This window comes from Paramisgurnus dabryanus, chromosome 21 (genome assembly GCF_030506205.2).
Source record: "Paramisgurnus dabryanus chromosome 21, PD_genome_1.1, whole genome shotgun sequence".
NCBI classification, from domain to species: Eukaryota; Metazoa; Chordata; class Actinopteri; order Cypriniformes; family Cobitidae; genus Paramisgurnus; species Paramisgurnus dabryanus.
The window spans coordinates 9,318,269-9,343,706 of record NC_133357.1 but is presented as its reverse complement, the minus strand read 5'-3'; the positions used below and the strand labels follow the sequence as shown (position 1 = coordinate 9,343,706).

The 25,438-nt window shown below is 37.9% G+C and overlaps 2 protein-coding genes and 1 long non-coding RNA gene across 8 annotated transcripts in view; 2 read left to right on the top strand and 1 right to left on the bottom strand.

Annotated features, from left to right (window-relative positions):
• The window catches only part of coro2ab (coronin 2Ab), a 40,638-nt gene that overhangs the window by 11,192 nt on the left and 4,008 nt on the right, over positions 1 to 25,438 (top strand). The window lies entirely within an intron of this gene.
• On the top strand, positions 153 to 25,093 carry LOC135785929 (uncharacterized). Of its 2 annotated transcripts, XM_065295563.2 has the most exons (9): positions 153 to 5,256; positions 7,577 to 7,628; positions 9,920 to 9,984; positions 11,737 to 11,880; positions 15,797 to 17,918; positions 18,106 to 18,186; positions 18,759 to 18,818; positions 20,670 to 20,732; positions 24,437 to 25,093. In XM_065295563.2, the coding sequence occupies exons 1-9, from the start codon at positions 5,242 to 5,244 to the stop codon at positions 24,649 to 24,651; spliced, it is 2,817 nt and encodes a 938-aa protein (XP_065151635.2). In that variant the 5' UTR covers positions 153 to 5,241; the 3' UTR covers positions 24,652 to 25,093. The 2 variants fall into 2 exon arrangements, with proteins under 2 accessions (XP_065151635.2, XP_065151644.2); XM_065295572.2 differs by lacking the exon at positions 11,737 to 11,880 and having other exon boundaries at positions 154 to 5,256.
• LOC135765008 (uncharacterized) lies at positions 20,930 to 24,427 on the bottom strand. The gene is made up of 2 exons (XR_010540386.2): positions 23,405 to 24,427; positions 20,930 to 23,302 (listed from the first exon to the last, which is right to left on the bottom strand). It is a non-coding gene; the product is annotated as an uncharacterized lncRNA (long non-coding RNA).

Sequence of the window (25,438 nt, the reverse complement as noted above, 5' to 3'; positions counted from 1 at the left end):
TACAATAAAATTATATATTATTATGCATAGACTTATACATGTATATTACTTTATAAAATAAACAGAAATAAGTAAATTTACTGTTGATGCACCAGGATGAAATTCTGGATGCCAAAAAACAACAACTTTTTAATCATATTCTTTATGTTATATTACATCATAAGGCATCAATGTATTACAATATAATAGATCTGTTAACTTAATATTATTATTATTATTATTATTATTATATACATTAGTATTACTGTTCTAAAAGATTCGTATTATTTAATTATAATGTTATTAAATCATGATCAGTAGATAATAACACATTTTTCCCTCTGGGATACCCTTCTGGCTGAGCCTTTCTGCATACATTAAACAGAATTCAAATAGTTTCTTTTTAACAGATCACAAATAAACTTGGGAAAAAAAAGATTAGGCCCTGATAATAATTCAATCTCTTTTCCTAAAATTGTCAGCTACTGTTATTATCATTCCGGTGTGTTAGAGGAATCTATTGTCTCCAGGACTGCTTTACAGTTGCAAAGATTGGTATGTGTTACATATATAATTTTTAGCAACTCTCAAATGAGTTGTTCGAAGATTCATCTTGCCAAACCCCTTCTTGGATGATGCTGCTCTGATTGGTCGCAGTTGCACATTACTCTTATGTTTACAGTGGAAAGGGACAACAGTGTGTGGTGCTCGCATCTTTCTCATTCTTTATAATAATGAAACATTGTTATATTAATAAAGCCTTAAAAGGAAAAAGTTGCTTAACACATACGTTAATGAACCGGGCCCACAGCCTGGTAGTAAACACCCAAACAATAACGACATGGGTTAGCCAAACAGACACAGAGATAAAATATTGTAGTTTCTAAACCAAATTATTGCTCTCTTTCATCATGAGTCCAAGTAATTATATTAATCAATACATTTATAGACAATAACAGATAAGCAGAACTATAAACGTGAGTTAGCCTCTTAGCTTGAGGCTGAGTTAGCAGGTTAGCTTGAGTGCACACAACACAAGGTACAAAACTCATATTTAGCAGACCCTAAAAGCAACACTTATTAATCATACTTACAGGTTGTGATTCAGATGAGCAATCTGGTCCAAATAAACTAGGCACTAACCCATCTTTCATATTTAACCCCATTTTCAGATTAGAGAAGCAGTCATCAGTGACAGATTAATTTTATGTTGACAGCCTCCTCCTTTGGAGGTGAAAATTAACCAGATTCATGGTGGTACAAACTACATTGAGCGTATTGCCCCTTACGAAAATTAACCATGGTTTTATTGCGGTAAAAGTGTAGTAACCATGTTTTTTTTTTGTGTATTGATTACTATCAGCAAAACCATGGTTTTACTACACTAACCATGGTCTAACCGTCAAAACCATGGTTATTTTGTGGTTACCATGGTTTTACTACAGTAACCATGTTTTTTTTTTTTTTTTTACTGTAGTAAAACCATGGTTAATTTTCGTAAAGGGCGGGTCGTATCGTAGCAACTTTACGGAAAAGGGATTCAAACTATGGACAGATCGTTCCAGTCTACTCTTTTTTTTGAAAGCCAATAACTTGAGATATGGTTCACTTTTAGGTTTGTAGCTTTTGCAGACTGTTTACATTCACTTACCACATTACACACTACATAAAAGGTAATTTTCGCAATAGTATAATGTGCTCTTTAATAATTTGTATGAGACCAGGACACTGAAGAAGGCAGAGTTAATTATGAGAGATCCAAGCCATTGCAGCCTCTACTCGTGGATATTATCTGCCATTATGTCAGACTAGATTAAAAAATTCTTTTGAACTAGCTGTCATAAGTTTTTTTAATTATTCTAGGTAAATTAATTATGGAAGTCATTTTTTGTCTGTGTGTTGTCTGTCTGTCTTGTTGATTGCATGGTTTAGGCCTACTGCAGGCTAGGAAACAAATAGCCACATAATACAGTAGACCTTACCTTAAAGGTAGGGTAACACATTTTGAAAAATGCTAACGCTGCCTAGCAATGAAATCGCGATCCCGCCCTCAAGTCAAATAGCCATCCAAAGTCACGCCTCTTTCAAAACACATGAACACGCACAGATCAGACGGTCACGTCTCATGTCTCATTCACCAGTGAGAAAACTTTGCAGTACAAAGTGAATAACACTTCCAAAATAACCAACATAAACAACTGGTTTACATCAGAATTAGTTTAAGCACACGTTCGGTTGTGTAGACGTAGTAACAATATTGTTACGCTAATCCGTAAACGAACACACATTTCATAAGCAACACAATGTTTCATCAAAGTAGAATATCTGAATCCATCTCAATACAAACATATTGCGTACCTACCTTACCAAAATAAACAGTGCAACGACCCTTTCAGACCCTTTGCCTCTTGCAGCTGTTTCATCTCGTCGTAAAGCAGTAAAGTTACCGATGTTAATTATGGTTTTTGCTCTTTGCTGATCCAGGCAGTTTTTGCTGTTGTTGTTATAAAAGATGTCTTTCGTTTTGTGACTCCTGTACAGGTTGTCAATTCAGCAGAAAAGTTTGCTGTTCGCTGTTTACAGACAGGAGGTGAGCGCACGTGAATGTGCCGATGACGTATGGTGTCTGCGTGGACTCGCTGCACGGTGGGCATTCAAATTACGCTTACGTATGAGGGACAAAAAAGGAAACGTCCATTCGGACCGAAATCTATGATTGGTTGAAAATGTTTTGGTCCTACGCCTTTCACAGATGACATAAATTTCTACAAATACATTTAAACAACTTAACACAGTGATTGCTATCAGGATGTGAGGAGACTTTTAACCAGCATAACTTAAAATGTTTCAGGATCAAATCTTACCCTACCTTTAAGCTAACAGAGTAACGCATTATACCCCCAGCTCATGTCTCTCAGTTTATCAGTAGTCTTCCTATACTTTATGGGCTAGTAGTGATGCCATAAGATAACATAGATTGTGCGATATTGCTTTATCATAATGACAAGTGCTCATTGTGGGAGAAGGGGGCCAAATACATCTCTATTTATGAAGCTAAATGAGGTGAACAGTACAGAAATTGAGGTAAACAGATCTGGATCAAAAGTTACAAAATCTACTAATCCAGCATCAAGTTGTTATTGCTGCTATTGAAGTACAGGGGCAATGATTGGTTGCTAACAACATAGCTAATGTAATGCCTGTGAGTTGGCATATGCTCTCCAGTTCACACAGTTTATAGAGTGCCGCATGGGTGATGTAGCTTGTAGACTAACCGGTAGTTAGCAGGACACTGATTCCCTAACCAAAAAGCCCATTCATTTTTCCCATAGACTTTTGGATTATAGCAATTAACAAACTCTCTGATTAACAAAAGTTTATGACACTTACGTTTTGTTCAATAAAATAATCTTCACACATGAACACAACTTTTATGCATTTTGAAGTCTAAATTTGTTTACTAGAAATGAAAAGCTAATCTTGAACTACACCACAGTCTCTCTACATCAACGTCATCAGTATTAAGGAAATACTCTGTGGATGAATTTTTATTGGGAATTATGCCCATGTTGTATTGTTTTTGAAATCTTCATGCGTGATGGCATTCAATGTCTGTAGTGTCCATAGCAACTTGTTAGCAACCACCCTTTTAAAGACACTTAAAAGCTTTAAATAGTCTTTGTGGGGGTATTACTGTTGTGTTTTATGTTATAGAATGAAACGTGAACAAATCTCCTATGTTAACACAAAACCCCATTCACAAAACTTATTGACTTTGGGACGATGGATCCGGAAGTGCTAAAATGCTAACTCGTTTCTGGGTTTTACCTACAAAAATATGCATGTGGCACTCTAGACCATTACCTCTCAGAGCAGTTACCTGGGCCATGATGGGCATCTGCTCTAACTGTAGCAGCACACTTCTTTATTGACTTCTTTTATTATTATTCACAATGTTGAGTGACAACAGAGGCCAAATCATTATGGTAACTCAAATCCTGGAAATGATGAACAATATATCATAATGACTAGTCTAATGTATGGATGTATGCATGTACGTACAGTGAATATACAAACATAAATGTACACAAAACTTTTACCTTTGTTTTATTGGTATATTTAGCATTATTGTATGTAGTTTTAGATCATATTGGGAGGATCTGAACTAGTGGCTAAGCCAGAAGGGTTTCCCAGTATGGAAAAACTGCACCATTGTGCACTGTATTATACTTTTACCATTATTTAAATTGTGTTAGGCTATAATATATATTTTTTACTTTAATTGACAATTAATTGATGTAGTTTGCAAATATAGTCTTCTGCCATTCTCCTCTACCAGCTAAACTGCTACATAGGTGATCGCATTTACATTTATTCATTTAGTTTTGTCCGATTTAAATTAGAAATGATGAATACAAGCAAATCGGCTTATGAGGAGGCAGTAGCAGCAATACATGGTTTGAATCATTGTCTAGAACTTTAAAAGCAAGGAGAGGAGTAGATGTGAAAGATATTTTGCTTTTATTTTAGAAATAGTTAGGAGGATGCAGTTAAAGAGTTTCAGAATGAATGTAGACCGTGTCTAAGAACTGAAATGAAATTCTTATTGACGTTCTAAGAATCCACTTTGAACTTCTAAGAATCAAACATTTTGATAACATTCGTGAAAGTCATTTTAATGTTAGCTACAACTTAAACTGCTTTTGGTGTTGTGTTGAAATAGTTTAAAACAAGCAGGTTCATGAATCTATGACACCACAGTTTTGAAATGGTTTAGTCACTATAGTTTATATGCAAGAAACCATATGAAAATAAGGAATCTGGCAGGCCTCAAGTAGAGGCCTTCTATAGTTTGGTCTCAGTCAAGGCAAGCCAATTGTTTCAAACTTATTTTATTTCCTCTCAGAGGGTAAAATAATATAGGTTTTGTTGATTACAAGGCATTGTAATCGTTACTTTTTACTTTTTTTGTGAATTGTTTAATAGTTCTAAATTGGATCTAAATTCATTCATGTTTTTTAATATAAATTGAAATATAAATATCTTTTTACATCCACATTATGGTGAGTTTTTATAAATGGAAAAAATATTATTGCTAATAAATATATTACTAAGCACAAAGCCTCAGTAATTACTGACGTTACATAGAACGTAACATTTTACGTCCCCACCGTGACTATCCCCTCCCCCACCCCGCTGGATTCACACCTGCGACACGGGCTGCGAGATACTTCAGACACAGCGCGCTGCAGAGGAGAGAAGATGTCTAAGGATAATGTAAGTTTTTGACTTCTTTTACAAGGCTCTCAATATAAATTCGTGCTGTTTATTCAACTTACGTATTGTTTGTACATATATCGTAAAATGTCACGTCATTTTATTTCTATAGCGCTTTTCATAATCAGCGTAATCTTAAAGCAACTTTGCAAAACGTGTAGATATGTACCAAAATGAAAATAATGTCAATAATAATACTTAAATTAGGGTTTAAGGGAGTTTTAAGATCCTGTTTTAAGACCACAGTTAGAATAGCGAATGTTAACATACTGTCTTTTTAGCGTTAATCCACCTGTGAACTTTGTTTAATTTCAAATGTTGTTGTCTTAATTTTCATATTTAAAGACATATTTTCTAAATTTAATATCTTAAAAAGTGTTTAGATACGTTTTAATGGTCAGTAGTTGCAGCTAATGTTGGGGTCTGAGGCCCAAACACGTGTACATATAGACATAAAAAGGGGCTAGAGAGCACGTGCCTTGAGAGAAAATGCCTTTTTGGGAGGTGTTATTTTAATAAATGAATATGTGTATATATTACGAGTGTAACGGTGTCTGTATTAATCCTGAACCGTCACGGAACGGACGTCATGGTGCGCGCAGTGTTTACACGTGTTCGACTGCATTCGCAGACCAATCGCCCTATGACATCACAGTTCCGCATTCTCGCGTTATATTGATGTCATGTATTGATCGATCTGCGCAGCATGCAGTCAATCGCATGTAAACACTGCGCGCACTATGACATCCATTCCGTGACGGTTCATGACAGACACCGTTACACTCGTAATATATACACATATATTATATTATATTAACCAAGATATTTACAGTAAAAGTATAATAAAACTTAACCAAAATAACTACTTCTATAATAGCAACATGATCTCACAAAAATCCGTGAAATAGTCACGCATTATTTTGCTCAGTTTTGCGTGACATTGTCACGTATTTCCACCATATTACGTGCCCCTGACACGACTTGCTTTTCCGTGACAGTTTCACGTATTGGTTACTCAACTGTTTTTCCTATTTTTAAACAATTTTCGCTTCGGTTTGGGGTTAGATTTGCTGTTTGCGTTAGGATGTCACTTAATGTATTGGTTTATAAAAAAAATTCGTATGCTTTTTAAACCATCGTCGCCTGACGTTGGGGTTAGAGTTGGGTTTGGGTAAGGATGTCATTTTATGTAACAGAAGGTTGTTCTAACCCCAAACCGAAGCGAAAATTGTAAGAAAATAGGAAAAACAGTTGAGTAACCAATACGTGAAACTGTCACGGAAAAGAAGTCGTGTCAGGGGCACGTAATATGGTGGAAATACGTGACAATGTCACGCAAAACTGAGCAAAATAATGCGTGACTATTTCACGTATTTTGTGAGATCAGGTTGATAATAAATAGTGTTTGATTTTCATAAGGGTTACTTGTGACAATAGAACAAAATATGAAATTCAAGTTTCAAGTTTAATAACTTGAAACTAAATCAATAAACTTGAAATTAATCATGTGTATAAAATAACGTAAATAACAAATCAATTATAAGAACTTTCAGTTTTATTCCTTATTTAAATTTATGTACAAAACAAATTGCCAGTAGTTTCTAAATCATATGTAAATGAATTCTTATTATAACTATTACATTTTCTATACTTTGTAAGCATTAAATAAAGACACTATATTGTTCTGCATTGATGGATCATAGAGATGCCTGTTTTATCAGCTCTATAAAAAATGGCCTATGTGCTATTAGTGCTTAATACACTAAAGGAGGTTGTATGACGTATCTCAGAGAACTAAATGCTGCCTGATGGAACAAACTCTTATTTGCACTACAATCTGGTCAAAATAAATGGAAACACCTAAAGCATTTGGTATTTGTAGCTTTGTCTTGTTATACTGAACTTAAATCTATTAATTTTATATATTCCCAAATTGCAGTTTAAAATACAATGTAATGTCATGTCCAGTCCGCGGGCCCCCCCTCCCAGAATGTTTTAGATGTCTCCTTATATGAAACACCTGATTCCACTCATCAGGCTCTTGCCAGAACGGCTGTTTATCAATATGCATTCTTCAGCGATCTTGCGTCCTTATGTCCTCACTCTACGTCAATATTAACCGTCAAAGTTCGATTCTCAAGAAAGCAAGTATAGAGGGGGCATGAAAATACCTGGATGTATTCTCGATATCGAGGATGAATCAGGTGTTTTATATAGAGACATCTAAAATGTTCTGGGAGGCGGGGCTCGAGGACTGGACTTGAGAACCCTTGTGTTAAACCATGATGTTTGACTGACTGTACTGAACTTTTGCTTGCAGGAAGATGAAACTAGTTACAAGTCATCTACGTATGGCAGCTCTGGATGTACAGGTAAGATAATGAATTATAGGGTCTCATATTACTTCAAATAATTCTAATTTTTATGTTGTATACATGTTGCACATCACTTAAAACAGTATTAGCTGTCACAAATGATATTACAAAGTGGAAACTGGTTATTTTGGTTATCAGTTTAAAAAGTAAAAAAAAAAAATTTAAGCCACGTCATACCATGGGACGTAAATGCCAGTGATTTGAGTGTTTATTGGCAGCCATGGCTGCACAAAACGAATGCAAACACAAATTTTTGATTATTATTCATGAGAAGGACTTCAATCACTGGAATCCAATCACTGCACCGTGATTTGCAAGATTGCAGTATTTTTGCATGCAAGTTATCACTCGAGACATCACTCGTTGTTGTTGTTTAGATTCATGACTCATGTTTGTGCGTAGTTAAGTGCAACAACACAAGTGTTGTTTTCGTTTCCCCGTGACATGACCAGAGCTGAAATTTGGGTGCAGGTTGCTGGTTTGCGGTGGCCTACAAACACATTGTAAATATGCTTGTAAGAAAAATTTTTACCGAACAGTTTTGTGAATTGGGTATTAGTGCAATCCGGTTCCTCAGATTGTTATGTTTTGAAGACGCCATACAGGTAATTTATTGATAAACTGTTAAGTAGGCATGGGCTGGTTACCGGTTTCGAGGTATACTGAGGTTTTAAAGAGTCAAGGTTTCAAAACCACTAAAATTTTCTGTGATACCGTTTTCGAGGTATGAACTGTGTTTAAACAAAATTTATGTTTACATTTTAATTACATATTTGTGAAAGAATATTATCATTTAAAGGCTTTATTTTTACCTGGCATAAATGTTGTATGTTGTTGTATGTTGAAAACCCATACTCTTTAAAAATAAAGATGCTTAAAAGGTTCTTTACAGCGATGCCATAGAAAAGCCATTCTGTCAAAGGTTTTTCAGAGAACCATTTCTTACCTTTTCACTTTTATAAAACAGAAAGGTTCTTTAGATGTAAACGATGTACACTCAGCCAATAATGGTTGTTCTGTGGCATTGTGAAACGCCTGAGTGTAGCAAGTTCACTTTTATCATATGAGACTTACCGTATTACCGTGAGAATGAGGGACTTTTGTCAAACAATGTCTACAAATTGTTATTGTGTTGTCCACATTTTTACTATTGTTGCTTTGAGCTGTTAGACCGCGAACTTTTGGCGGCAACTGCTTGTCACATGCAGTTTCATGATGTAATTGACATACAGTGCAGTTGATTTGACAGCTTTACTCTGTGATGACCCAGAGACATGACACTCTGTATCTTCACAGTAATGCAGGGCATTAGAGCAGCTCAGCCTGTTTTAGTCTTCTTTACCAAAACCTTTGTTATAGATGTGTTGATGAACCGCAGTACAAATGCATGTTAAACCGAGGTGGACTGCTTTCAATGTAGTATGTACTAGTAAATGCTATGTTATTTATGAAATGCGGGAGTAAAATTATATGACAACATTTCAGACCGTTTTATACAGTCTTTGTTTGGGCATTTTAACATGGGAAGTCTATGGGATTGACTCCCTTTTGGAGCCAGCCTCTAGCGGTCCGTCGATAAATTGCAGTTTAAGTCACATCCGTGTTGGTTTCTAAAGAGAGAGATCAGAAGATTGCTGCTTTGTCAGAACTCAACTTAAAGGAATAGTCTACCCTTTTGCCATATTAAACTAGGTTATTACCTCAACCTAGACGAATTAATACATATCTATCTTTTTTCAATGCGTGCACTGTACAGCGCGTCGTGAATGTGTTAGCATTTAGCCTAGCCCCATTCATTCCTATTGTACCAAACAGGGAAGCCACCAAACACTTCTGTGTTTTCCCTATTTAAAGACTGTTACATGAGGAGTTACACCAGTAAGTATGGGGCCACAAAATAAAACTTTTTTTGGTATCATAGGAATGAATGGGGCTAGGCATAATGCTAACAAATTCACGACGCGCTGTACAGTGCACGCATTGAAAAAAGATAGATATGTATTCATTCGTCTAGGTTGAGGTAATAACATAGTTTAATATGGTAAAAGGGTAGACTATTCCTTTAAACTCCCAGAGGCCCATTAGACTGCCATTCTATGTAATGTTTATAAACTATATAGACTTCCATTTTATATAATATTTCTCATCTATCTATCTATCCTATCTATTATGAACTTCGTTCAGGAGGGAATAAAAAGGAAAAAATATTTTACTAAAGTTTAAGCAGCCTCAAGTTGGCATTGTTCAAACCTTTATAAGATTTTTGTCTTCTATGAATTATATTGCAGTGGATGATCTGACAGATGGTCCTGAAAAGACAACTACGATAGATGGTCCTGAAAAGAAGACAAAGGTAGGCAGCCACTAGTGATTCACAGGTCTGGATTTTTCAACACTCAAACTCACCTAAACCATTACAAAAGCCAGTCTGCACCACCAAGCCTTCAAAAGTATTTTGTACCCAACCATCTACCAGACAAACACAAATTTGTTGCAGGATACTGTACCCATAACTAAGACATTTCTATTTTAAATCTTAAAGGGAGTGTTGCAGGTTAACCACCACTGTCGATTAATGGGTACATAAATCACTCAAGATATGTATATCATTTTTAAAATGTCTCAAAAATGGTCTTAAAGACCACTTTTGTACGTTTTTGGTATTAACGGTTTTTTTACGCAATTCGGCGATGACGTCACGTTGGGGAGAAGTGGAGAAAGCCTCAGGCAGAGCCATAGAGATAGATGAGACATTTATTGCCGTTTAATACTTACATATATCATTTGGAAATCATATATACATCGTAAAAAATATATAATGTGGTATACTGCAAAGTTACCATGCTAATTATTATTTATGATATATGTGAAGATAAACTTCGCAAATCTGCTGATTTGATCCATTCATGTCCTGACCACCAGGCTAGAGATTTTTAAACATCCTTAATCCACACTTACTAGTCTATCAAATAATATCTAAAATATATTGTTTTGTGAAATAAAAGGATGCTTTGTTATTTTGTTTATGCGATCATAACTAATCACACGATCATTTTATACACAGAAGCAGCGGTCAGCAGCTGCAGCACACTCGGATCCGACCGCATACATACTGTAATAAACAGGCGTTCGGCGGATTTTTACATCACGACAGGCTATGCCATTTGAGGAGGCACCGCTCATTGATCACAGTATTTTTATAAATCTTGTAAATGGTTGGACCTGCCGAACAGGTTGAGCACTCTTATATACTTTGTTGATCAGAGAGGCTGCACAGTTTGACCAGCGGGCTGCGGGAACCGGCCGCACATCACGCCGCCAGACGGTGTTGCTAATATAACTCAATGTATAACTATTATCAGACCAGCCCAGCGGGAAAGTCCCGACTCTCGCGATTGCCACTCCGCTACTGGCTGGAAGTGAAGTGAGTGCGTTTTAGTCACCGGTCGAGAAGATTTCCCCGCGAACAGATGTGACGTGCTGTCTAAATCCGTTTGTGCTGAAGATCGCATACACCCATTTCAGGCAGGATCATCGTCCCCCTCAAGCCAGCACGCACGAGGATGTTAATTCTTTGTTTACTTTCTACACGAAGTTATGCTAACGTTATGCTGTCTGCCTATCTCTCTATACTAGCCTGTCTGTCTGTCTGTCTATGTATTTATCTATAATCTATAATCTTAGAACTGTACTTTACTCGTCTTTCTATAGTCACTCTCAATGCTCTCAAGGCGGCTTTGGTAAATTCTCTCCCCAGCGTGACGTCATACAGTGCGTTGTGGGGGAAAGGAGAATCACTGCAAACTGCTGTACTTTTTCGTATTATATTCCGTTTTGTGATACCCAACAACATAAAATACAATGAATAACAGTTTAAATGTTTATTATCAACAAGCAAATTGCACAAATTCGTTGAAAAATTTAACCTGCAACCCGCCCTTTAAGTTGTTTAGGGGAATATAGGGAATCCCCTGTGGTTCACCTGGTAGACTGTCTGCTGTCAACAATAAGCCATGATTTAAAGGTTCATTTCTAAAAGTTGCATAAATAGCAAAAGAAAATTAATGGCTTCTAAAAAAACATTTTCTTTGTTTTTGTTATATAGGCTCAAAGCCATCACCTGAGTCGCCTCCAAAAACTTAGAGCGCATCAGAATGTTTGTGAAGATCGATACTTGAAGGCGCAAACAAAAATTTTAAAAGATGAACGTGAAAAAACTTTATTTTTACATCAGCGCATGACAACAAAGGTTAGTTGTATTAAATCTTTTGTATGGCTTTGTTTGCTAGGTCAGTCTTGTGTTTGTTGTCTTTATGTTTTGCGCAGGTTTAATGCTCAGTCATTTGATTTAAAGTCTCCTTCAGTCTACTAAACCTCTCTCGTCCTCACCGAGCAAGCAAGGAAATTTCGCATCCTACAGCTTCAACTCTACTCCGCCGAGCACCGGGTTTTTTCATTTGCGTCTCACCACCGGTGGCAGGCCCTCGGCAGGTCTATGCCGTGTCCTAGAGCGCCGGCTTCAATCAGTTCCCCCATCCGCATAACCACGGATCCTGCTACCATTCCACCATATATTTCTGTTATATCCACCACCATAGCGATCCGTTGTTCATTTTCCCTAATCTGTAATATTCTCTATCGTAAGCCGTTAACTTCAGGTGCTTCCTAGCGTGAGTTTGCCTCCGTTAGCGGCTCAAGCCCTGACGACACACTTATATCTCATATTGTCTTTTTTCAACCTGTTCTATCACCAAATCAAGCGTAAGATTGCCTACGCAGACCACCCAGCCCCACTTCCCTCCTGTATTTTTTATTTTCCTTGAAAATAAAAAAAATCCTTATTCTCTCAGTAACTCCTGTTGAATGCAATCGTTTTGAAACACACTGATTATTAACAATGGGGCCACATTTTTTTTTTGCGCTATATCACCACCTGCCCGGATAATAACCAGACTAAATCCGTCAGTCAGGTCTGTAATTATTTTTGAGTCTCGTGATCATACATTTGCCATTGTGTATCTGGAAGCGGCGACGTCTCCGTCTGCTGTTGGAGATATACTATTAGGCGGATTAACTCGCTTTTTACATACTCTTTTAAAGCACATTGTGTTTCTCGACACATACACTAAATACAAACTCAAGTATAATAACAAATGTTCTTTCCACTATTAAGAGTAAGACGATCAGTCACTCCCGTCACCGCGCCTCTATTGTGCCTGGCTTTAAATTGTTGGCTCGTCCTTCGTTCTTCAGGACTGTGTTCGAACCCTAAGTAGTGCACTAACTAGCTCCAACTCTTGCTGCCGATTTTTAACGCTGTTCCTTGTTGTTATCAAACCCTGATGGGTATATACAGCCTTACCAGGGTTTTCAGCACTCGCAGCGGCGCGCTACACCCATTTCCTTCACGTGAAGTCAAATTCACGGGTCATTTATGAATTTCAAAACTAACGTTGAATATTCGTCGCCTGCCAGTCGATTCGTTTTGCCAGTTGCTGGTGGAGCCATGACGCTGATTTTACAAATTATGTCTGAAATTAATCATGGCTTAATTCTGTCCCAGGATCCCTGCTTACTCTAAATATATTTTTATATTTAGTCTGCTACTCTAGATTCCCTAATAGTCGAGCTGTTTAAAAGGGTGCTGCACCAGGTAATTTATGAATCTTTTAAGCGTTTTTATCAGCCCATAAAATAAAAAATCCTGCTAGGAATGGACCTGGCAAAGTTGACATCAAACTATGCCCACTTACTGATTCACGGCATTTTTTACGCCCGCTGGCGCATTATACCGCCTTCAATCTCGCATCGCTGTTTTTTAGCTTCCTGTGGGAAAAAACAGACGCAAATTTAGTTTCGACTCGCAGTCTGAAATATGTTGGTTTTTGTTTTCGCAATTCCTTCTACTTTTACTGAAAATGTAAATACCTTTTCATTTTCATTCGACTGCAAGGACCTAGCCGTCCGATGCCGCGAGCATCTCCGCTAAAGCTACCTTCCGACGCCGCGAGGGTCCTCGGACACCAAATTTTTGGCTCTTTTAAACCTTTTCTCGAGCATTCTCATTTGACTGCAGGCGGTACCTACCCGTCCGATGCTGTGAGCATCTCAGCTAAAGCTCCCTTCGGATGCTTTGTCAAACGACTAATTCTAATGCCTCGTTTCGCCATTTAAATTTCTCACTGTCCACACCAGCATTTCCCCGACCGACTGCACGCGGAGCCGTCCCGTCCGGTGTTACAAGCATCTTAACCAAAGCTACCATCTGAAGCTGCCTGCGACGGCCTCCCAGTCAGTTTGCCTAAACTCGTTTAATACCGTACCTTGTTCTAGTTCGTGAAAGCGCTCCCCGTTTGACTGCCGGCAGGGCTTTCTCGTCCAATGCTGCGAGCATCTCAGCCAAAGCCCCTGTCGGATGCCGCGAGAGCCCTCCCAGTCAAACCACTAGTTTTCCCACCGCTTTCCATAGGTCTTTATGCTTACACTTTTTGGGGATGTTTGTTCTGGCTGTTGTCCATCATTTATTTTGCATTTTTGGGGAGTACTCTGGGTTCAGGCTAAAATTCCGAGCTCGGAGCCCTCTCCTCGGACAGCACGCCAAATATGCTTTATCTCATTCTCAGGGACAGAGGTGAGGAGATTTTTTGCAGCATCCCTCCTCCACTTGGCTTTGAAGCGTCAAAAGCCATGCCCTCCCTTTCCTACGGTATATACTGTACAAAGACATCAACTACCGGTGCTCATACAGTATACTGCGCTTCTCCTCTTGTCATGCGTGCTCCAGTGAGGAACTGAATGGCAATGAATGAACAGATACGGCAGCGCTTCGTGAGAAATGTGTAGACACATCTTGTTCGTTATATCACAATATCTGAGCATCGCAATATTTCCTGTCACACTGCACCGTTAATCGATACAATAGATTGTTTTAACTGATAGTCAAATGTTTTTATTTTGAATCAGCCCTTTTAATTACCGTATGTATGTAGGTAGTGATTTATAATACATAAATACAATTTCATTTGCCTGCTTACCCCCTTGAATGACAACGTCAACATTATTGCTGTATAATTACACTGGCAAATTCATCATGGCAGACAAAATAAATTGCAGATGAAGGGTTTAATTAATACAGGTTAAAGTTTTAATCTTTTGTGTTTAAATTTAAGTGATGCAACATAACTCGAATTAGAATTAAAGTGAGATCAACCAACCCTAGATTACCTCTAAACTCTGCTTAATTTAATCCTTGTTGGTGCAACCCACCCATTCTTTCTGTGCTTTTTTCTGTTCAGTGCAGTGCAAGTTATAGACACATCAAAGTCCATTGTGCATTCTATTGCTCTGAAGCTTATGATAAAAGATAAGGGTTCCCTCAGTAATTGACAGAACAATGCGACTGTATCCAAGGTATACAATATAAGCAATAAACATGTAATTTTATCGGTTTATTTGAAGATTATAAAACTGAATGTGCAATTTACATTTAATTCAGTAATTCCTCTGTGTACCACACTTTAAGAACCACTGTTTTAAGCCATTAAGAGCAAGACAGCATGAAAAACATGCGATGATGTTTCTGATGATGCAGCTCGTACAGCACACAAGTACCAATATTAGTTCTCTTTCGCATCTGCTTTTGCAAATGCACACAAAATTATGTCAGAATGACTGTTTAGATGACTTTCTATGTAAACAAGTATTGTTTCTGACCCACTCTTCATCCCAAACCAGCAGATTCATGATTTCCTCATTCTGTATTCGTATTACTGCTTGGTCCCCTCACCCTATCAGCTCAAATGCAAGATTTAGTTGCATATGTGAGTGATTTACTCACATAAGCAGTTTATGTGAGTAGTACACAGAGCCATAGTTCACTGACAATCGGGGCAATTCCGCATTCATAATTGTGGATGATTCGCCTGCAAAATAGCTTTTCAGTGAACTACCGCTCTGTGTAGTAAATTCCACTCCACCTGAAAGATGATGGCGTTTACTACTAATCAAGAAAACTGCTTTACTGGCGAGATACGCATGACAATCCCCTCAAATATTTCGCCCAGCCCTAGTTGTTCCCTTAGGACACTTTATAGTTTTAATATGTTTTAAAAAACATTTTTGGCTATTTCCAATCAAGACTTTTAACTAGTAGCTTTTATTCACAGTTCAACACACGCACAACAGAAGAATCCCCTTCAAATTCAGAGTTGAGTGAGGATGAATATATACCAGAGACAGAGGAAGAATCGGACTCTGAATCAGAGGGTTTAGCAGAACATAAGATCAAACTGCATAAGAGAAGAAAGGTTAAGTCAAAAACAACAAGAGCTCAATCTTGTAAAAAAAGGCGTGTGACATGTTCTAGTTCCTTGTCTACCAGTGGCACCAAAGAATCCTCTTCATCTGATGAACATGAAGGGAGAGAATGCTCTTCACCTGAAAAAAATGACACCCAACAATCCTCTTCATCTGATGAACATGAAGGCAGAGAATCCTCTTCACCTGAAAAAAATGACACCCAACAATCCTCTTCATCGAATGATCATGCAAGCAGAGAATCCTCTTCGCCTGATAATTCTGATGTGACTGTCATGATGCTAAAGAAAAAAACTGATGACCGCAGACTATACAACAAAAAGTCCTACTGCTTTTTTTGTGCTAAACCATTCAGTAAAATGGCACGTCATTTGGAATCGCAGCACAAAGATAAGCCAGAGGTGGCAAGAGCTGTTGCATTTCCGAAAGGATCTAAAGAGCGAAGATTACAGCTGATTTTATTGAGAAATAAAGGAAACCGTTGTCATAATACTGAGGTGATTAAAGAAGGAAAAGGAATGGTGATACCCCGACAGCAATCCAAGGCACCAGTAAGAGCAAGTGATTACTTGCACTGCGTAAACTGTGCGGCGTACCTGAAGAGAAGATCATTATGGAGGCACATGCAGAGATGCCATCTAAACCAGAAAGTCAAAGGAATGAAGCCAGGAAAAACTCGAGTTCAGTCCCTTTGCATGTATACTGAACCAGTTCCAGAGAGTGTGAATGCACGTTTTTGGAAAATGGTGCTTGAAATGCATGAGGATGAGATAACAAATGTTGTCCGCAAAGAGAAGGTCATCTTAAAATTAGGGCAACATCTCTTCAATAAGCATGGCCATGATGTCACAAAACATGAATATATCAGACAAAAGATGCGTGAGACAGGGCGCCTAGTCCTCCAAGGAAAAAAGAACGGCAAGTTGAAGGAGGTTTCAGATTTCTTCATCCCTGCCAATTTCCCTGATGTAATTGAAGCAGTTCACAGTGTGGCTGGCTTGAATGAGGAGACGAGCACATTCAAAGCACCATCTTTAGCGCTGAAGTTGGGACACAACCTCAAGAAGATGGCCAACATTATTGAATGTGAGGCAATGATGTCAGATGATAAAAATGCCCTTAGCAACGTGCAGGCCTTTAAAAAAATCTGCGACACTAAATGGAGTGAGTGTGTGTCATCTCAGGCACTCCGAAATTTGAGCGAGGCAAAATGGAACTGTCCACAACTTCTTCCCTTTGCTGACGATGTGAAAAAAATGCACCAGTACCTTGACAGACAGAGTAAGGAATACCAAGCAAAACTTGAAAAAGAACCAAGTAACAAGCACTGGGCAGAACTTGCAAAAGTGACACTCTGTCAGGTGATACTTTTCAATCGTAGAAGGGAAGGAGAGGTATCCAAGATGGCCCTTAATGCTTTTATATTGAGGGATACCTCATCGACTCATCCAGATGTAGAGCTTGCTCTGTCAGACCTTGAGAAAAGACTTTGTAAGCACTTCCAGAGAATCGAGATAAGAGGCAAACGTGGACGAAAGGTCCCCATTCTACTTACACCTGAAATGATGAAATCATTGGAGTTACTGGTGAACCATCGCCGCGAGTGTGATGTGCTTGATGAGAATGTATTTGTGTTTGCGAGACCACAAGCCCTCAGCCACTTCAGAGGTTCAGATGCTATCCGTCAAATAGCTCGAAGCTGTGGGGCTAAACATCCAGAGGCATTGTCCTCTACTAAACTGAGAAAGCACATGGCCACGATGTCCAAGGTCCTCAACTTGAAGGATAATGAAATGGATGACCTTGCTGACTTTTTAGGACATGACATCAGGGTGCATCGGCAGTTCTACAGGCTACCTGAAGGTACCTTACAGCTGGCAAAAATCAGCAAAGTTCTAATGGCCATGGAACGAGGTCAGATAGTAGACTTCAAAGGAAAAAATCTCGATGAGATCCAGATTGATCCAAAAGGTAAAACAGGCCTGAGTAAATAAAGTAAATTAATTTACAAATTTTTCTCCATAGATTTTTTTGGCAGATGCATGTTATGATCAGCAAGTAACACAACCGTTGGTTATAGACAATTGTTGAATGTAGCCTTCAAAAAATTAGTTGCTAGCTAATCATTTTGTCTTATGTGGTTGCTGTTTTTTTTTAGAGCGGGTACTGATGGACAGTGATGTATCAGACTCTGAAAATGAGAAAGAGATGACTGGAAATTATCCTTCAAGTTCAGCAGGTATGTAGTCAGTGTTGCATCTTCTACACTTAGCAGGCAATAATTACCACTGACGACTTGAATTAAAAACAAAAGAACTTATATATAACTTGTTATATAAGAAGGAATTCACTTCTTCCTTCCAGCCTAGCATTCCAGCAAAGCACTATAGGCAATGTATTCTTATGGAGAACAGCACAATAAATGACTTTTTAAACTGTTACTGTTGTCATTTTTGGAAAACAATTAATTAAACATTATCACTTCTACGAATTTAATTTAATTCACAGCCATCAGCTACTAATAGGGAATGATGGAAAAGTTAGAAATATTACTCGAAGAAAAATTGAGAGTGCTTACGGATATTTAGGAGTCTTTATTCAATAATCTTTTAATAAAAGAGAGCTGTTGTGTGTACAGACTACAGATAAATCGAGAAGGAAGTGTAAAGAGGTTTTTGTTGTTTCACATGTTAATCTTGGTTTAAAACATGTGACACAATTACTGGTTACTAAATTGTCAATATTCTGTGCGATTATTGAATATTGCATATTTTGAAAGTCTTCTCACGTGTGCTCATATGTTTATAACAGGCAAAAACAATAAACAACTGCATCAGATTGGCGAGGACTTAGAGGAACCACATGCAACAAGTAAGCTTTTTTCAGGCACTAAACATCCTATATTATATTTTTATTTCCTGATAAAAGAAGCAAGCGTAAAGATGTTTTTGTTGTTTTACCTGTTAAGTAAGGGTAATGTATAGGCAGCAGGTTGTTATCACAGAAATAAGCCCCAGCAGTGTGAGCGCTTGTTTCGCGATAACAACCTACTGCCTGTACACATTATCCCACTTATTACGCAACTATTTACATCACAAGTAACGTAAGGAGCGTTAAAATTTGATTTTAAATATTTTAATTGCTAATTTTTTTAAAAATACAGACCTTCCGTGAGGAAAACCTGCTTAATTTCGGTTTTAAGATATGACAAGATGTTCAGATGTCACAAACACACTACTTGGTTTAATCATTTGTAAATACACTAACTGTTTTTATCCAATTCAAAAGTTGACTGAATTTGGATGTTTTCGACAATAATGGGTATTGTACAAACTTTTAAAGCTGTAGTCTACGATGTTGAAAATCGGTCGAGAAAGCCTGAGACGGTTAGTAAGTTTTAAAAAACTCATCCCGCCCCTCTGTGCTACCTGATCCCTCCCACCGGGAAACGACCTGAACAACGTCACTCAGTCAAGCTCAATAAGTCTGTAGTAAACATCGGAACAGAGATTTACCGAGCAGTAAACACATAAAGCCTTGAAGGAATTAACAATTACAATTATGATTGTAATTGACGTTATTTACTTTCACAACAACATTTGGCATACGTTTCCCCTCCTGAGCTTCAAGAAATTATTTTGTAAATATAATTACTTTGACCCGTGATACGCGATGCTAAACGGCTAACATTCCAATGCCGACCGGCAGCATGAGCATGATGTTGTCAGACTCACAAAAAGATATCTATGTAACACCTCACACAATCTTTGTAAATATAATTACTTTGACCCGTGATACGCGATGCTAAACGGCTAAAATTTCAATGCCGACCAGCAGCATGTTGTCAGACTCATAAAAAGGTATTTATGTAACACCTCACACAATAAAAGTATAAATAGATGCGTACCTGTTCAACAAAAAGTCCGCCGTGTCGGCGTCGGTTTTCTGCCCCAAATGTCCCTGAAGCTTCCTCCAACGGTCAATGGCGGACCCTATATTGATTCTACTTAAGAGTCCGGCGTTTTTCAAATTTTACCTCTGCTCTTTCCTCTACAGACTTCCTTTTTCTTCTAACCTTTACTGTAGGGACAAGAAGCTTGCTGCTGTCGGTTAGTTTTTTTTCCATTAGTGAGATGTTGCTGCTTCGCTAGCTAACATACACTGACACAAATGTCATGTCGCAGGTACGAGAGGGGCGGGGTGGTGAGCGATGGGGTGGAGACGCGATCGCGAGGTGGATTTTCAAGTGTAGCGGGGATTGGATGAGAGCAGTTAACCAATGTAAGCTGTCCGGCCGGACAGTTTACATTGGTCAACTTATCTGCCGTCGTACACCCAATAGACTGAATGGATTTTTTAAATTCTTTTTTCTCTTCATATTGTTAGGATTTTACTGTAGAACCATAACCAGCATCAAAACGAGGTTATTAATAATGAACAATCTTTATGAAAGGTTTTGATTGGCTTCAAATATTGACTAGTATATAATGTCATACATGTTTTTTAATTATATTTAAAAATTTAAATTCAAAATGATTTGCAGCCGTGTGTTATTAGTTTCAGGCAGTTATTATTTTGGAATAACATAACTTGGAATGTTGCAACTGGCCAATCAGAATCAAGCATTGTAGAGTGCCGTGTAATAATCTTTGTTTAATACATGTGTGGCACAATTTGCATATTTTGAAAGTCTTCTCACTTGTGCTCATATGTTTATAACAGGCAAGAACGATAAAAAACTGCATCCGATTGGCAAGGACTTGGAGAAACCACACCCAGCAAAGAGTAAGCTGGTTTTTAATTATCTTATGAAATGGGTCACACTTTCCATTTTTCTGTGAAAGTTCAGTCAAAATCAAGTAATGAATTTGAAATTGCCAAATAGATAGTGTTTTTCAGTGATTTGTGTTGGTGGAGAGTTGTTAACAGCAGCATAGAAGATATAAAATGAACGGAGTGCTCTAAAAAGAAACTGCATGGAGAGAATTCAATTTAAATTTATTTGTATAGCGCTTTTCACAGTTTACACTGTTGCGAAGCAGCTTTACAAAAGGACAGAATGTGGAATACACATAAAACACAACATTTTAGAAAAAAAATTATGGATCAATTTGTAGTCCAAAGTTGGCATCGACTGAAGTCCTTGCAAGGGCAGATGTCATCTTTCCATATGTGTTAGGACATCTGACGGATGCAGGATTCTCACTGGAGCTGGCGTAATCGCTAGTTACCTCAGGTTAAGCATCCCAACGTAGAAACAGAAAAGCAAATAAAAAAAATAAGCATAGCTGCTGTTCATAGCTTGTTTTAGGAAGAGGCTAGTTAATAAGTTATTTATGACTAAATGCAAAATTACAAGATGCAATTATGTCTGTTACTATTTTGCTTGACCCCAAAGGAGTTCAATAAGTCTGTCAACATAAGTCCTAAAGCATCATTTGTGTTATCTACATGCATGTTAAAGTCTGCAACTATCAATGAATCAGAGAAAAGCTGCAAATTTTCAAAAAAGCAGTATAGACTAGGGTTGCGTGTGTGACGTCACGCCATGCCATTTGGAGCAGCCATCTTGACGGAATAGAAAATGCTAAACTGCCTCTCACCGGTTAGATCACTTGCTCATCGCGACACCGTTTTTCACCGTCGTTTTGATATTTTCTTGTAATTAAATCATTTAGTTTCGTTAGAGCGAGCAAACACTGAATGTGTCTTCTGTCTGAATTTAACGGAGCTGAACGCGTGTCACATCACAGAGCAGCCGGTGTCAGATTTCATTTATTCCTGTCAGTGTGCGAGGCGAGCTGACTGACCAGACGATGGCAGAAGCCGCGTGTTTACTTGTTTTTGTGTTAATATTTAAATATGATGTTTAATATAAGCAAGATCGTTTTGTTGTTGTGTTTTTCATTAAGAATAATAATAAACCCATCATTCAAGCAGTGCTTTATGGAGGAGTAGCCGGTTGCTCTGCTTGGGACTGGCGGCGGGTACTGTCAGAATTACCTGCACACACTGGCTCAAGCATTTAATTAAACCAGCTGTTGCACTCGCGTTGCACACGGATTCATGTGCGATTTAATGCAGCGTACGCAAGCACTGCATTTAAACAGTTGCATCTAATTCAAAAGTGAAAGTAAAATGCGCACGTCTGCATGCGCATTTATAAGCCCCTCCCACCCGGTGAAACTGGTATCATTCGTTTGTCATGCGCTGATTAACCGGTGGGAATTCTGTCACCGCAGCAACCCTATTGCTGACCCATCCAGACTCGTGATACCGATAGCCTGCTAAGCTTTTGTATGCTTTTAATGAAGCTCCGATGTAGCGTGATGGGAAGTGAATAAGGTAGCTGTAAATGTCACCGAACTCAATGTCAGGAAGTTTTTCTACACATTTAATGCCTGTATAAAGAACTTGTGGTTCTTCATATGGATCTATGATTCCTAATTCCTTTATCTTCCTCTTGTATATATCTTTTTGTGATGCTGATAAGTGCGATGACATGACGTGAAGAGTTAGCTGAGGCCGCTGCGCTAATAATAGATAGTGGTGGGGGGAAAATTATTCTATTCGGTTAAAATTTTTTCGCACGCAATTATATTAATACTGTAGCGCAAAGTATTGCAATATTTAGGCTAATTATAAAATAATTACAGTATAATCATATACTAATAATATATATTACTCACCCCTAATAATAGATCCATTGATTGCCACTGAGTAGCTGACGGATGTATTCCATCAAAATGGCTGACAAGTGGCTAGGGGTCACGTGACTTGGAGATCCCTATTAGGCATTTTTGTCTTATATATGATAGAGTAACCTTAAGCACAATTATTTAAAATGACTTAAACTTGTATATTGTTTTCTGAGTAATATTAAAAAAAATGTAGATCGTTGCAATGCCACCTCCACAATCAGACAAACGGGGCTAAAGTTTAAAAACTACTGTAGGTGGAGTAGACGTATTTAAACCAATGTAGTCATTCTGTTTAAGCCAGGTCTAAGTTAGTCATAGTACATTAAAACCATTACCTGTGATCATTTAATTTACTATTAAACCCCTAGGTGTGAGCGAGCTAATGTTTTGGAGCCCTAATTTGATTTTTTTTTTGTTAACTTTGTTTGATATTTTTTGTGGATTGATGATAATCTGATTTTTTTTTTAGATTTTACAGGCAACTTATTGTTTGACCTCACTATCTGGGGAAATACACATGTGCTTTTATCGATTAGGTTGGTATTTTTAAGGGTTTTACTTACTAGTCAAATAGTGCGCAGTATCTTTGAGATGATGTCCGATGGCAGATCCTGTCCAATTCTGCTGGGGTGCAGCCCATCGGGATGGAAAAGCCTAGGTCACTCCCAGAAAACATCCCAGTTATTTACAAAGAGCAGTTTTTGTTTATGACACATAGACATGAATCATTTATTGAAAGCAAATAGTCTACTGAACCTTTCGTGTCTTTGTCGGTATGGCAGAGTGGTGTTGACACAACAATCCTCATCGTAGAAGATGTACGGCGTATTGTCTAGACCAGGTGTGTCTGCCGGAACACAGCCCACAGAGGTGTCCAATCCGGCCCGCATGATGATTTATACAGGATTTTATATAAAAACTTTCAGGTGGGATGCGGCAGTCACTGGTTGTTTATATTCAGAAGCAGACATGCAGAAAGCGGCAAAACGCGGACTGTTTCAAAGGCAGAATGTAGGTGGTCCGGACGTGGTGCTTATGTTTCCCAAATTCCTGTCATTTATGCAGGCATGGCTCTGTGTGGCAAGTGCCGAGATAAACCGCAGCTGCGTCGCGATTCTGACGCGTACAGCCTTAACAAGCCGTGATGGCGACATGCGACAAACTGCAGTGGGTTCTAGTTTAGAAAAGGTTTCACACACACAAAAGTCCGGTGGTCAAAGAAATGTAAAGAAGTACAATTTTAAAGCATAATGTCTGTGTTTTATGACTTCAAACTGTATTAGGTACTGTAATGTTTTACAAAACTAGCGCTTTCTTTGCAAAATGACTGTTCTCATTACAATTAGATCTGTTGCTCAAACTGGGCCTATTTAATTCAAGCATATGTGCAACTTTTAATTAACAAAAATCTATTTCAGACTTATATGTAAAATGTATAGCCACTGCTTAAACATGTAGATAAAAGAAAGGGAAAGGTTCTCTGATATACACAAGTTCACTTCACCATTTCCTTATGCAGAAATTGATGATTAAGAGTAATAAAATCTTTAAAATATTTAGTTGTTTTTGACTTGGTCCATTTTTGTCTTCAGGTCCAGTACATATCTTAGATAGTCACTAAATTACCAGCAGTTTTTAACATTGTTACAAGGTGCTAACTAGATTATAGCAAAAATGTGTGTATAAAACTGTAAAACAATTGAGAGAGAAACTGGAGATCATGTATTTATTTGTTATGTTATGAGTCACTTTTATCACAATAACTAATTACTTATTCATTTCATTTAGAATCTTCAAAAAACGCACGGAGAAAGTGGTCCACAGAAGAGATCCAGGCTGTGGAAGAAACCCTGATGGACTACATCAGGTCTGGAAAAGTTCCTGGAAAAGCCCAGTGCATGGAGTGCATTGAAAGGTCCCCAGCAGCACTTCAAGGGAGAAGTTGGGAAGGGGTGAAATTTTATGTTAAAAATCGCATTGATTCCATGAAGCGTAAAATGTAAAACGATAGAGCCTTTATCAAGATGTTTTTCCCATGTTTGTGGATAGGATCGCATTGGTTTGTTGAAAACTTAAACTAAAAGTTAAAGGGCCTTTATAGGGCTGGGTTATAATTTTATGTTAAAAATCACATTGATTCCATGAAGCGTAAAATGTAAAACGCTAGAGTCTTTATCAAGATGTTTTTCCCATGTTTGTGGATAGGATCGCATTAGTTTGTTAAAAACTTAAAATAAAAGGTAAAGGGCCTTTATAGGGCTGGGTGATATATCACATGTGATTATTTATGCACATCTCATCAGTAAAGCAGTTTCCATTATTAGTAGTAAATCGCTATCACCTGCTTTCCAAAGATCCTCTTTCAGATGAAGCAGCATTTACTACACAGAGACGTAGTTTCCTGACAAGCTATGCAATATCACATTAATTATTGTAGGTGATACATCCGTGATAATGAATGTGATATTGCATAGCTTGTTGGTAAACTACGTCTCTGTGTAGTAAATGCTGCTTCATCTGAAAGCTTTACTGATGAGATATGCATGATAATCACATGTGATATGTCACCAAGCCCTAGGCCTTTATCAAGATGTATTTTTCCCATGTTTGTTGTTGGGATGTTAAATCAGTTAAATAAAGAATACTGACTAATCAAGAGATCTATTTTTGTGTACTGTTACAAGCTTTTTATAGAGATGTATTGCAATAGATCGTGCAACCCTGTTGAATGCCAGGGATGCAGTGTTTTATTTTAGGAGTGGTCTCCAGTATGGACAGATCATTTTTATT